At 40.7% G+C, this 14,062-nt stretch overlaps 1 protein-coding gene across 1 annotated transcript in view; it reads right to left on the bottom strand.

Annotated features, from left to right (window-relative positions):
* Positions 1-14,062, bottom strand: part of Ubce2h (ubiquitin conjugating enzyme E2H) — a 70,252-nt gene that overhangs the window by 41,852 nt on the left and 14,338 nt on the right. Inside the window, exon 2 of the mRNA XM_076784997.1 lies at positions 9,621-9,697. Coding sequence (XP_076641112.1) covers positions 9,621-9,697 — 77 coding nt within the window. The remainder of the gene's footprint in view (positions 1-9,620; positions 9,698-14,062) is intronic.

Genomic DNA, 14,062 nt, shown 5'->3' with positions numbered 1-14,062 from the left:
CATTACACTCCCGAATCAAAAATGCAGTCAAAACAGTGGACTGCTTATGGGGAATCGCCGCCAAAAAAGGCAAAGGCTGTTCCTTCGGCTGGGAAAGTGATGGCGACTGTTTTCTGGGACAGTCGTGGAGTTATCTTTATTGATTATCTTCAAAAAGGGAAAACCATTGCAGGAGCATACCACGTATCATTACTTGACAGGCTGAAGGCAGAAATTGCGGAAAAACGGCCACATTTGCAGAAAAAAAATCTTGTTCCGCCAAGACAATTCGCCGTCTCACACCTCAACGATTGCCATGGAAAAAATCCACGAATTACGGTTTGAACTGTTTGATCACCCACCCTACTCACCAGATCTAGCTCCAAGCGACTTCTTTTTGTTCCCCAGGTTAAAAGTTGCACTCGGAGGACAGAGATTTTCATCAAATGAGGAAGCCATCACCTTTGTAAATAGCTATTAGGACCTTGAATAAGTTCTCGCTGTTTCTTTTACAAAATAAAAGCTTTTACCCAATGTCCTTGCTTCTGGATCATTCCTAAAACTTTTAAACGTTATGAAACAGTTGACTCATCTACTTGTAATGTTTTTCCAAGTTCTGCTAGCGTCTGACATCGGTCTTGATCGAGTAATTCCTCCAACTTTTCGTCTTCAAATTTTTTCGGTGCGCCAAAACGTTCTTTATCCTCAAGTTCAAAATCATTATTTTTGAAGCGTCGAAACCAGTCTCTGCATGTCGTATCCGACAAAGCATTGTCACCATAAGTCTCAACAAGAATTCTATGTGCTTCAGCTGCAGATTTCTTTTGAATAAAGTAGTGCAATAAAATTCCCCGCAAATACACTTTATTTGGCACAAAAGTAGACATTTTCAGAACTAAGAAAAAATTACTTTGTTTACACTAAAGTGAACTACCATACACTGAAATTTAAGGTTAGATACACTACTGCCTTGCATGTGTGTTACCATTCGAAATTCCACGAACGGGGTACTGCTACTGTCATTTTTGAAGAAACAGCGAGAACTTATTCAAGGTCCTAATATTTTGCACAGAAAGACGGCAAGTACTATTTAGACGGGCTGGAGAGATGGGAGCATCGCTGGGAGAAGACTTACAAGGAGACTATGTAGAGAAATAAAAATAATTTTGAGGAAAAAATGCCTTATACCTTTGTTAGGTCGGAAACTTTTCAGACCACCCTCGTAGAAGTACATTATTGAATGGTTCTTTACAGATTTGTGTTCATTGTTGTAACGCTTTATCGTGCCCAACACTCACACTGCTTGCCGTGTGCTGTGTCTATTTAATGGACTTTTTATGCTAAAAATTTTGTCGATCAAGTTTATCCCGGTAGCAGATTACAATCGAGAAATAACGAACCATCCAAAGCAGAATAATGTATCGATTTCTTTTTTAATTCTTCGAGGGAAAACGGTGAGCTTCTTAGCGACAACTACGAACGTGAAGAGCCTACTCAGGCTTCCGTATAGGGAAACGTTATGGCGACGTATAGCATACGGTTCAAAGACAGCGAAGAAAGTTTTTCCTTCAGCGTGATCAATATGAAGTGCAAACGGCTCGCTACGAATTGGCGCGTCTCTCGTTATACGACACTTCAGCGACAGACTCGCGTACAATAAGTGATGTAGAATTGAACGAGGAAAGGGTGAGTTTCGTCACGCTCCTCTTCTCGTTCTCAGTGTTCTCCAAGTTACTGAACTGCGGACGTTTACATAGATTCGGAATTTAGTAGCTCAGCTTGAGAACAGTTCTACTATTCGGTTCTCGAGACGATGATGAAAGACGTTAACGATTCGTTGTTACAATGACAAAACTTTTTTGCTTCTAACACATTTGCTCTGTCTTACAAGCAAATTGGGAGTGTCGACGCAACGAAACGACCATTTCTACCTTTCTGGGTGTTTCGAAATAAAACTGTTTTGTTGTCAATTATTTCTTCACGAATCTCCTGTCAACACATTTGTGACATTTTTCTGATTAAAATGAGTCCAAACATGACACAAGTCGGAGCGTGTTTGCTCGTTCAAATCAAGATTTAGTAGAACCTCGATTATCCGAACCGACATCTGAATACGAGTTTCGTATGTGAAAAGTTTCATCCTAACCCAAATGATTTATTATACGAATCAGTGAAGCTTTAATGTAACATTACGCGCATGTTCCGCCGATTAGTTCGGATAATCGAGGTTCTACTATATCGCGGATTAAACAGGCAAGTATGATCCAAACTGTGTCGTGTTTGGAGTCGTTTCAGACAGAAAAGTGTCACGCGCATCCATAAAAAAATCATTCGAAGCAAAAGAGCGTTCTTGCCACTGTTTGCCCGCTATCCTTTGTTACGTTCGACGCTAGCGATAAGACGTTACAGAACAGTGTCTGTACACGATACGAGTGACGTGTCAGTCAGAAGTTTTCACGCTGTATCTAGACGTTGCATTTCAAAGCAGACAGACCGTTCCGAGACACGGTTGTTAGATCGAGTCCGCGCTATTCCAGATCGAACGGACGCGCTGAAATAAATCATAGCGTAACGAACACGGTGATAAGGTCTTGCAGGTTCGGCTTGCCTCCGTCGATGGTTGCCCGTTTTATTTCTACACCGCCAATGAGTAAAATTGCGTAACACGAGGTTACGAAGCGCACAGCCGGTCCGGTCCGTCCCTTGACACTCGTATTTATTTTCGTGATTGCCATCGGTCGGCCGCGGCGGAGAGGCATCGTTCCTCCCGCGAAGTACTTTGCAAGTCCGAGATAGCGATCGTCCAAACGAAACAGCCGGCCTCTCGAGCCCTTTGTAATTAAACCATTGCCGGAGAAATTCAGGATACGCCGGCCAGCCTCGCCCGGTATCTCGTGCCGAGCTTCCCCCGACGAGACGCACACTTTTCGTCTTAGACAACAAAGACTGCATTCTGATAAGATTAATCCACTCTTCCCGTCGAGCTCTGCTCGGTTTTCTCCAGTTACGGAATTCAATGTGTCGATGAATAGCGTCGCGAAACATCGTTGACTTGTCACGATCGAAGCAAATCATTTCTTATTGGGAAAACCACCCTATGTATAAAATTAAGCACAGTCAGGGACAAGAAGATAAGGCACTCTAAACACCGGATGAAGAATTCTAATTTTTCAGCTTAGAAGCTGAAGCTCGTAGCTTAGTCTTTCAATTTTTTCAGCCGAACTGTTACAAAATGGCAAAACCTCACTCCCTAGAACATTGATTGCCACCCACCATTATTGTGAAGAGCCAGAACATCCGAAGTAAGAAATTCGGATGATTTACCGACAGAAATGTGGCGTACAAATTTTTCCAAAATTTTAAAAAATGAACCATATAACTGCATATATCTTAATTCGCAAAGTCATCAACGTTGCAGCGCTTTGCACCGAACGAAACCATTTCCGCAACCCCTCGCGATAGCTGACGAGCCGGCGTGTAACATGATTTTCGAACGACTATGACCAGTGCCGTTCTTCCTCCGAAGTAGCAAGCTCCGTCGGCCAATAAACTTTAGCAAATGTTCCGTGTCGATATCGCGTAAACATCCCGCGCAATTCCACGGAGGTTGTTGGCCTTGTTGAAAAAAGCCAAGTATTAATCCGCAAATGGGAATAACTTCGGGTAAACTTTAAGGTTCGGCAACGAGCTCGCCGACAGTGGAGGACGGTGTTTATCGTAGCATGACGGGCTTTCGTTTCGCTGAAACGACCCCTTTTCACGTTCAATCTCAAAGGGTTAATGAAGTTACGCGCGCGCACAGGAACGAAGGAAAACGCAGCTTGAAAGAGGCAACTACCGACTCGTTTAAAACTTCGAGATAAATCGCCGCACGGCTCAGAATGGATCACGCCGGAAATTGACCATCGTTCACATTCGTATAATTGTTAAGTACAACCGCTTATCAGGGCAAGCGAAGAAACGAGACCAAACGGCTAATGGATGGAGCAATTAGCAACATTGTGCAGTCACGTAGGTAAACTCGTATCAGCGGATGCTGTCAGACAGGTTGTTGAAGCAGTTTCGCCAGATGAGGGGAAGGAGCGCGAATCGAGGGGAAAAAGTTACCCCCCCCCCTGCCAGTACCGAAGTGTGCACGACAGAGACGAAACGCGTCACGTGACGAAGCGTGGGGAAAAGCGCGATGAAGGGGGAAATTAGAGTGGGGGAACAAGTCTTGATCCGGCAACACTGGGTTGAAGAGACGGCGGACGCAATGGTTTTGCTCGAATGCTGTTTGATTAGCGAATGAAACTTCGAGCATTACATCCTCTTCAGTACATGTTTACCTTGTACGTCGTTTTAACCCTTATCACTCGAATCGCGACTGTAAGACACTACTAAAAATTGTTGTATCATTATTCAAAATATTTTTTACATTATGAAATTTGTTTGTATTTAATAAATTACTAAACATTTCAGTGCTCTACGAGTAAATTGCACAATTTTCGTATGTATAGCATGAAAAAATATATATAGAAGAGAAATATTCTAGGTCGGCAGAAATGTTTCGTTTTAGAGTTAAAATGGCTTCGAGTGCAAAGGGTTAAAACCGCGTCGACGAATGATCCGTCATCTCGCACGAACTTTTTAGTCGCGTTTGAAGATAATGAGCCATGCAGTGAGCGTTCGAACGTTTGCGCAGTTTAACTTCGCTTTTATCACAATTCCGTACCTTATGCTTTGTACGCAGCAAAGCAAATTGACTATTGGCACGTTATTATCTAAAACAGTAACGCATAGTAACGTAGTGTTAGATTCAGGAAGTCGAGAAATTTCTTCCTTACGTCCACTAATGTTGTATTTAGACACGCTTCATCAAATATTTCAACGGCGAAGATCCTTGCTGAAATACTCTCGATTGATTCCTGATTTTCAGAATCGTTTGAGCACCAGCTTACACTAATTGTAAGTCCAATCGAAGCCGATTTCCAGCATCTACGGGGCAATTGGCAAAGAAAATCTGTGCGTTTGATGTAGGTGTGGTGTTTACCAATCGCAAATGAAGACCGACGGGTTACGGCAATCACCGTAACACACCAATGACCACGCGATAGAAGTAATCGATTGCCTCACCGAACCAATACTGCATAATGAAAATGGAGGTTTTTCGATGGACGGGGTCCGAAACTAATCAAGCCAACATGAAAATTGTGAACGGAGTGCGTTGTAATCAAGATCTGATTTGATGAATTGGGAAAACATCGGCGCGCATTTTATGCACGCTGTTTCCAAAAGAGGATAAACAATATACCATATTGCTTTATTCAACGAAGATAAAAGCAAACCTGTCGTAAAATAACCAACCTTTCCACCTCAATAGTTGTCACTGGACAACGGATTTTATGCGTTCATGACAAAAATGAGTAGGTGTAATTTAAATCAGTAAAAACTTCACGAGAATTGAAAAATACGGTTACATTGTTTCCAACCTGTTAAACATATTAAAAAAGAAAATAAATTTCTATTTCGCTCGAAAATTATTATTTCGCATAAAGATCCGCTGTCTAGTTACAGACACAGTTTTTCAATTATGTGATATAGCGTTTTTCCTAGCGTTACAAATACAAATTACAAATATTTGTATCGCGTCAAGAAAATCAAATCAATCTTATGAACATGGTAATGGAAAATTATGACGCACAACATGATATTCAGAGAGTGTATCTTTTTTCCGTAACAATATTTTTGTCTACACTTTTATAACAAAAAATGGAATTTGAAACGGGATTCTTTTTTGTGATTTTTTTTTTTAGTTTGGAGTTATGCACAAACCCAGGGACACACAAACGAGGTGCAGCGATACTCAACCACACAATGCGAAATCTCTGGCTCAACTGCAACCATCGGCTCAAAAAAATTGCACAAAACCAGGGACACACAAATAGTTTGGAGTTATGCAAGTTTCATTAATTTACGGGCTTTTTATGGCCGCTTAATTGTAAACAACGCGTTAAGAACTTGATCGCGTCGCTGGCGAAGCATTCGAACGTTCCTCGTGCAAAAAAAAATTTTGCAAATCTTTCATTCGCGAATGCAATGACCGACGTGTGAAGAAACTGTCGTCGCCCGACGATCGACACTGTTTTTCTTTTTTGTTTCTTCTGCGGCCGTGTCAAACAGCCTGTTCGCAGGAACGCGTAAACACACGCACATCGTTGCATAAGTATATCCGGCGCGGAGAGGAGGCCGACCTTGGAATATTAAATGATGGAAACGCAGAATGAGTATGTATCCACGTGTAAACGATGATTCGCGAAGCGTTTGTTCCCTCCCCGTCGAGCCGTCTGTGAATGATTTCGCAATTTCGCGAGGCAGAAGGTGGCCAGGACCAAGAAACTCGGAGCGAACGGTGCAACCCTAACCGGGGAAACTCGATAAAATCGAACCCGATGCGCGAGCATCAGCATTTTCGTTCGCGACATTTTACCGTGCGATGTACACTCTCTAGAGAAAGTGGAACGCTCGGCGAAGATGAGGTTCTTCATGCGAATATTAAAATACACACCCGACAATTGTCGCTTATTGATTTTGAACGGCATGCTAATCTCGCGACGGTTTCGCCTTTGCATAAGAACTGGCGCAATCCGTAATTCCCCGGGAACGACAGACGTCGCTCAAGCATCGCGGATGAGAATGGTAACCGTCGACCGTTCGAAAGAGAACCCGCGAAAAGCATACACTCCGAAATAGATGAACACAATAGTTTGCGAGCAAGCATATCGCGCAGTGTCTTAAATGGCTGCCTGGCCACGAAAAAATTAACTCCGGAAATAAGTAAAACGGACAAAATGGTACACACAAACAAATACAATTACATTCACGAACATCTTCGTGCGAAGAAGTATGTTTTTCCTCGTCCAATTTTGATTTTATGCGGTCGAGTAAATAGCAGTGAATCGATGAATTGAAATTTTTTTTTGCTTCTCGAGTGACCCTCAGGATGCGGTGAATAAATTCGAAAATCAAATCACTCGAAAGTGAAAGGTCAACATTTCGGACAGTCAAAAATTCGGAATGGCGTCGCGTTCTAGAGAGCCTCCGTTTTCCGAAGCAATTTGCAGCTCTGAATTTCGCTAACTATACACGAGCTCAAGCGGATAAAACATTGCAAAAACACGGCGTATTTATGGAACATTTTCCGAGTGGCCTACTTTTTTTTTTTTGCGGTACAGTGTGTACAGACGATGGTCAGATATTCTACGCGAACCTTATTTTGCGACACACACCGGCTACAGGAATGTGAAATATTGGATAAACGCCAATGGTTTTCGGGATTTTTTTTTATTTTTACGGCGAGGGACGGAACTACGTTGCGTAATGCGTTTTTGTGCATTTAATTAAATACACAATTCTTTTCCGCTCTTTGTTAAGCCGTACAACGCCGCGAACAAAATATTCCATGGCGGAGAAAAACCATGCGCTTTTCTACTGTAAAAACAATGCCGCGCTATTCGAAAGTAGAGTGCGATACCGTCGAACAAAAAGTAAACAATTAGTGGAAAAATGAATTGTATAAACTGCCAAGGCCTTTTATGCACAAGGCTCGTAGCAGAAGCGAGAAACTACGGCTATTTTTGGAAATTTTATCGCGCGCACTTTTATCGACACTGTTGTAGCGGATTTCTAGCAGTGACTAACAAGAAACAAATATTTAGCAACTATTTGCTTGAAAAGCAATAGCATGATAAGATAATAAATAAAAAATATTTAAGGTCGTGATACAGTATCACTTGGAACTGATATAATTTGCACATTGATGATTATCTGTGCAAATTTCAAGCCTTTTAGTAAATTGACTTTTAATTAATCTCTGTGTATACGCATGATACCCTAAAATTCTCGGCATAAGATATTGAAAATGAAATAATATTGTGTTCTACTATACGCGCGTCGTCGTAGTCCGATTACTCTTGGAGCTAGCTGGACAACATTATTTTTTCCAGTTTTTTAATAACAGACATTGATATTTGAAATCTTGTTTTCGCAGATCTATTCCCCCTAAAAAAATTACACAACTATGACCGTGGAACTATTCCTCTAGCCGATATTGTTTACAAGATATTCGATAAAATCTGTCTTTTAGATATCATTCTATTCGGAGTTTTCTCCAGTTTGATAGCATTTAGACTATAATGATTTTACAATAATTTATAATTATGACGTTGTGATCAAATAAGTGCCAGTTCACTGTCTGCTGTTGAGTCCACAGTTAGCCTAATCCGTCAACATGAACAATTAAAGTTTAAGGACTGGCACAGTTAGTTTTTGTGCATTTGAAAATTCATTTTGTCCAGCTAATTGTGGCATTTGAACCACTGTGCGTCGTTACAGGGACTTGAAAAAGGCGTCTCGTGGAATTTTTCAATAGAAGAAATATAAATCTGATTGCCTCCAGGTAATTGCCAGGGAATGCATAATTGTAGCGGGATAAAGTCGAGATGAACTGCTTGTTTGCGCCTCGTTGAGCGTTTGGATGGACAAACCGACGAGAGTATAAACCGAAGAGATCTTAAAAACGACTTTGGAAAAGTAACTTTCCGTCCTTCTTATTGTCGGATCTTTTTCTTTGCTGAAAGGGAGCGCCGTCTCATTGTGGTTCCTATTGTTTAGCCGTCTATATCACGCTGTACTTTCGCGTGTTCAAGGAGTTTATTGTTTCTGGAAAATGTCCCAGTTTCGTCTCGGATCTCGCAAATAATTTCAAACACCAAAATATTTCCTGCGCTTCCATATATTAAATAACAAAAAAGACGCGATCTAAAAATTGCATGCAACACAAACTAGTTCGTATAAATTTTCGATTCGTTAGCCGGCATTTTTAAGAAAGATTTGTTGACCAGTGAACGAGTAAATATTATATCTTTTTGTCTTGCTATATGTAAACAATGTAAAAACAAAAGTTTAGGTCTTAATTCAGTTTAGTTACACTGACGCATGGTTCAATAATTATCTGTTACAGAGATTGCTACAATAATAATAATAGAGTAATTCTAATAACATGATTTTTCAACATTTTTCTTTACAGCTTTAGAAGAAAATAATTTTGCTTATGGCTTCAGAAAACATTGTTCGTCGAGAAGCAAAGGGACTACGTTGAAAAACAGAATTATTCCAATTACTCCACTGTCGTTATAGCAAACTTTGTAATTGCAGTGCGGATAATTATCGAACCACCCTCGTAACATTTGCGGTATATCGATCCACTGGTTAACGAATACGTTCATGACGTAAATCTCAATATAAATGTACAGTGACGGTACCGAATATGAAACGCCGTTTACGTTTGATTAAATATCGGACAAAAAAGAAAGAACGTTATAAAATTTTTGTGGCGATGCGTAACATCTCGAAAGGAGTGTCCAATGTTAAATAAATCGTTTTCGTAAACGATTCTAGAAGCAAAAACAAATTTAGTAGCATAAACCGAAACAATCTCATGCTGACGACGCTGTTCTTTGTCTTAATAATCGCAAACATTGCCACAGCATCGCAGCACATAAATATTGTAGGATCTCATATTTGATACTCTCCGCTTATTATGTTTACCAGTAAACAAACTTACAGTTCTAAAATATTGAGTAAACAGGTGTAATACTTACTGCCTCGTGGACCGTAGAATTTGACGGAAAATTCATTTAATCCTCCTAGTATCGTCACCTCATGCTTGCTTTCTATTCTGTTTGAAGGCGTGGGTTAAGGAAGATAACAAAATTCGTCAGAAATCAACTTATCACCGTGAACCGTTCGAAGCAACAATTTCCCATTTTCTCTCGCAAACAAACACAGCGAAATTTTGAAATTACACGGAGGTGGTGCGAGCGAAACTTGACCGATTTTCCCCGGGTAATTCCGTGATTAAGAGAATGTCAATCTCCCGTCACACGAGTATTCTGCGAGCGGCTCTCGAGCGTGTTTTCAATAAAAGCGGGACAATAAATTCCGCGGGACGCGCTGCACGCGAGCGATTCTTTACGAATTAACGTTTCGTTTTAGACGATGGAGAGCTCGCCGAGATTGCTATTCGCTGTAGCGGACGCCACCATGCAATTCCCCGTATAGGCGGTGTTTGCTCGTTTCCCCGTTGTTGTCAGTCAAATTTCTCCGGGATTCCTGAACAGGTAGCGGAAGCAGGGTGGACACAACCGACGGGGAGGGGGAGAGCGTGCGCAATTTAACCCTTTGCACTCGAGTGGTGACTCTGAAGCACCACTATTTGTTACATTAGAAAATTTGTATTTAATAGATTACTAAACATTCAAATATTATATGTGGAAATCGGATCAGTTTGAATAAAATAAAAATATTCTTAGACGGAAGAAAAGTTTAGTTTTAGAATGAATATAGCGCCGAGTGCAAAGGGTTAAAAGGTCGCGGGCGCGAGATGTTCGAACGAGAAGGGGAAACGCCTAGCGCAAATATTTAACGGCGACAAAGAAACGGTGCAATGAACCGAGGGAAACCGATGGAAGGAGAAGCGCGAAACCGCGAATCGTGTCAGAAATCTACTGTAACGTTATTTTCACCGATCAATGCGACCACGCAACAAGGCTCGCGTGACTAAACCCGATCGCGACGCTTTGCGTACCGCGCGATGACGCAACCGAGAATTCAAGATTCTTGGCTACGACTTAATTACTAATCCGACGACCGGCCAGGTGGATTCTGAAGTACTGCAACCTCTTTCCTCTCTCGCTCTCTCTCTCTCTCTCTCTCTCTCTCTCTCTCTTCGTAAAATTTTTCACATTTCCTACAGAACTCACCATTCCTACCGCTTCAGCTCGAATATTAACCCTTCGCGCAGCACAATGGGCAAATTCTTCCCGCTCCTTCCGTAACTTCACCCTCGAATTTTTTATTCCATTAGGAGAAAATTTAAGCATTCCGATACGGTATCACTTGCACGCTAATGTAGAAACTATGGACGAGCATTTCGGAATTTTCCCCGATTTTTTAGACCTCAGAACGGTGTGACATGTGGCTGAGAAGTGAAAGATCCATTGTGCAGTGTACGAAAATAAAACAAATGTTATCTTCTTGTGTTCTCGTTTAACTTCCCGAGAACTCTTTCACGGTCGAAAGATTCTATCTTTGTTGTTGTAGTTTTATGCAATAAAGCTTCATCGGTAGCACTGTAATTATTAATGAAAATATGTATGGCCAAGAGATTTTGCCTCTATTACGTGAACTAGTGATAGTTCTCATATATTATTGTTAGTTTAAACGTATAATAATAATAATAATAATAATGATTTTCCTACAATTTCCAGTTCTAAAAATGAACAAATTAAGTAGTAAAGGCTACTATATTTAGTAGCAAATAATTTTCGCAGTAAGACTTCTATTCGAAGTATTATCCCTACAAATATGATACAATCAATTTTTTGAGCGAAACACAATAGATTAAGATAAATTTATAAGATTTATATATTTCTGATTAAGTAACCAACATTGTTGAAGAAGCACAGGTGTCTATAAGCTAACAATATTAGTAGTACTATGATGAAAGCGTACAATTTTTCCCAAATACTTCAAAAATCTCAAAATCTCAAAATTGTTTTTTAAATACGGCAGAAATCATGTAATTTTCTGTCACGTGACGCGACGTGAACGTCTACGGAGCTCGTTATGCGAAAATAATTCACGCTCATTCTGTAGAAAAACCTGGGAACGTTAATCTCTTATCTGTGCATTTAAATAAGTCTCCAGCTATGAAATAAACCAAGGAGATAAACAGAAACCTTTTTAAGCCCCAGCGGTGCTTTTAAAAGCCACTTCACTGCGAACATTCAGCAGAGAAAGAAATCGAGATTTTATCGAAGATTTATTTTGCATATTTGATAATTGCTCGCGAGAAGTAGTATTTCAAAATGGTTTAGAGGGACTGTTAAATCGATTGAAACGTAGGAAATAATAGAAGGTCACTACTACACAGACTTATAAAGAGAATATTTTCATTGACGAACGTTCGCGGCATTTCTACCGTATTTTATCTTTCACCGTAATTCTTTTCATCGGAATCTTGTGGTCTACGAAGCAAATTTTCCTCTATTCCGCTTCTTGTAAAGTAATTTACGACAATAAGGCTCATTGAATCAAACGGAACACATAAAAAGCGGAACATTATTGTACCATATCTTGAACAGAACAAAGCGGAAGACGTTGCTGACCGTTTCAAAGGATGCAGACGATGAAGTTTTGCGTACGAACGTAATTTCAATAAAACGTCTCTTCTCGAATGCACCTAATTCTGCTGCGAAGCATGCGAAAGGTGAAAGGGCGGCCCGGTGGAGTGAAAACAGATACTTCCGAGCGTATTTAATAATACACCGAGTTGTGGTACTGAAATGATCGGGTGCGAGTGTCGGACCGTTCCGTAATTTCTCGATATGCGAAAGAAATGTGCACTGTATTTGTGAAAAATTTATTCCCAAAACCACGAGGGGACCAAATGTTTCGATCACTGAGGAGTATAACGTAGTTATGGGATTTTAGATATATCGTTGAGACAAAATACTGACTTGGTGAGAAAGCTTTCTTGTTTTTAATTACTTCTTAGCGAAAGTTTTATCAGTATGTTGGTAACGTTTTCCCGATTAAAATGAGTCCACACACAATATCATTTGGATTTTATTTACTCGTTTAATCCACGATACAGTAGAGCCTCGATTATCCGAACTCGACGATACGTACTGTCCCTGCCTCACAAGTCCCTCGAGGACTGTGACGTCACACGCGTTCACCAATAATTCGGCTAGAGCCGAAAATGCGTATGCAATGACGCAATCGAACGGCTCAGAGCCACCCTTCCGCCACGGGACTTCTTGTGAGTAAATCGTTAAATCGTTACCGATTTCAAACGAGCAAATGTAATCGAAATAGCATCGTGTTTGGTCTCGATTTAATCAGAAAAATGTCGCAAATGTGGCGATAAAGGTTTCGCAAAGAAAAATGAAAAAATAAACAAGTTTTCTAGTTGCCCCTTTCCTACGATCGACGCTAGTCGCCAGAGATCACGTCTGCATGTGAAGTGCAATTGCAGTCTCGAAGTTTTTACATGTATCAAGAAATGACCGTGTTTCATATTAAACCGCTGATCCGGCGAAGTTACAACTGCCGTGCGTTAGGTGTAGGCACGTAATTTTCAACTAAAATTGATCCGGCATTCACTGTCGAATAATTCGCGTGGACAAATCGAGCAAGGATCGCGTTCCTGCATGGTTGAATGGGGTCGAAAACCGAGTCCGAAAACAAGCAACGGAACCAGAATGGTGCGGAAGAACGGTGCGGACCGGCGAGCTTTGGAGAAAGTTCACTGAACAGTACGTATTCCGCGATGGCTCTCATTACATCGGAGTAAAAATAAATTACACGGGGGAGAAGAATCCGCGATATTCTCGTATTCTTATGAATTCACCGCGGGAACAACAAAAATACAGTAGCGGTTACACGGATATTCTCTTTTCAAAGATCCCGTCAGCAACGATACGCTTTCGCTTAAATATATCAGCCAATTTTTTTCATCTTGCTTCGACTTTTTCTTTCTAATTACTTTTCTGTTTAACGTTACCTGAAACCATCGGTTCAATGACCGTTTTCAGATTTTTTACAATTATACGAGTCATAAAGATCATGGAAAATAATTCTTTTTTGATCATTCTTATATTGTAATAAAAACCACAGAAAACCGAAATAAATTCATTTTTGCTACACAAATGATCTGTATGAATTAGATACTACCATGTTTGGGATCGTGAAAAATTGCGAAGCTTCCGGGAACTTTGTTAACAGAAAATGGCCGTCCACGGCACGACGAGAATTCCGAATTTTCTTTGCCGTGTATCGCTTCGTTTTCCCGTGAATCGTTGAAAAGTAAAATCGAATTACGCCGATGTGTGTCATGTTATTCAACGGTTCGGTAAACCACTTTCTTGTTTTGGTAAGCTATTACACGCGAGCCGAGCGTTACGGAGCTCTCACTCAGCTTGTCCCAGGTTCGAGCTTCGTTAAACCTAGACTCCCACTAGCGTTTGGAAAACGCGAA

Source organism: Halictus rubicundus, chromosome 3, assembly GCF_050948215.1.
Source record: "Halictus rubicundus isolate RS-2024b chromosome 3, iyHalRubi1_principal, whole genome shotgun sequence".
In the NCBI taxonomy this organism is placed as follows: Eukaryota; Metazoa; Arthropoda; class Insecta; order Hymenoptera; family Halictidae; genus Halictus; species Halictus rubicundus.
The sequence above is the reverse complement of the archived record's forward strand: the minus strand, read 5'-3'. Positions and strand labels throughout refer to the sequence as shown.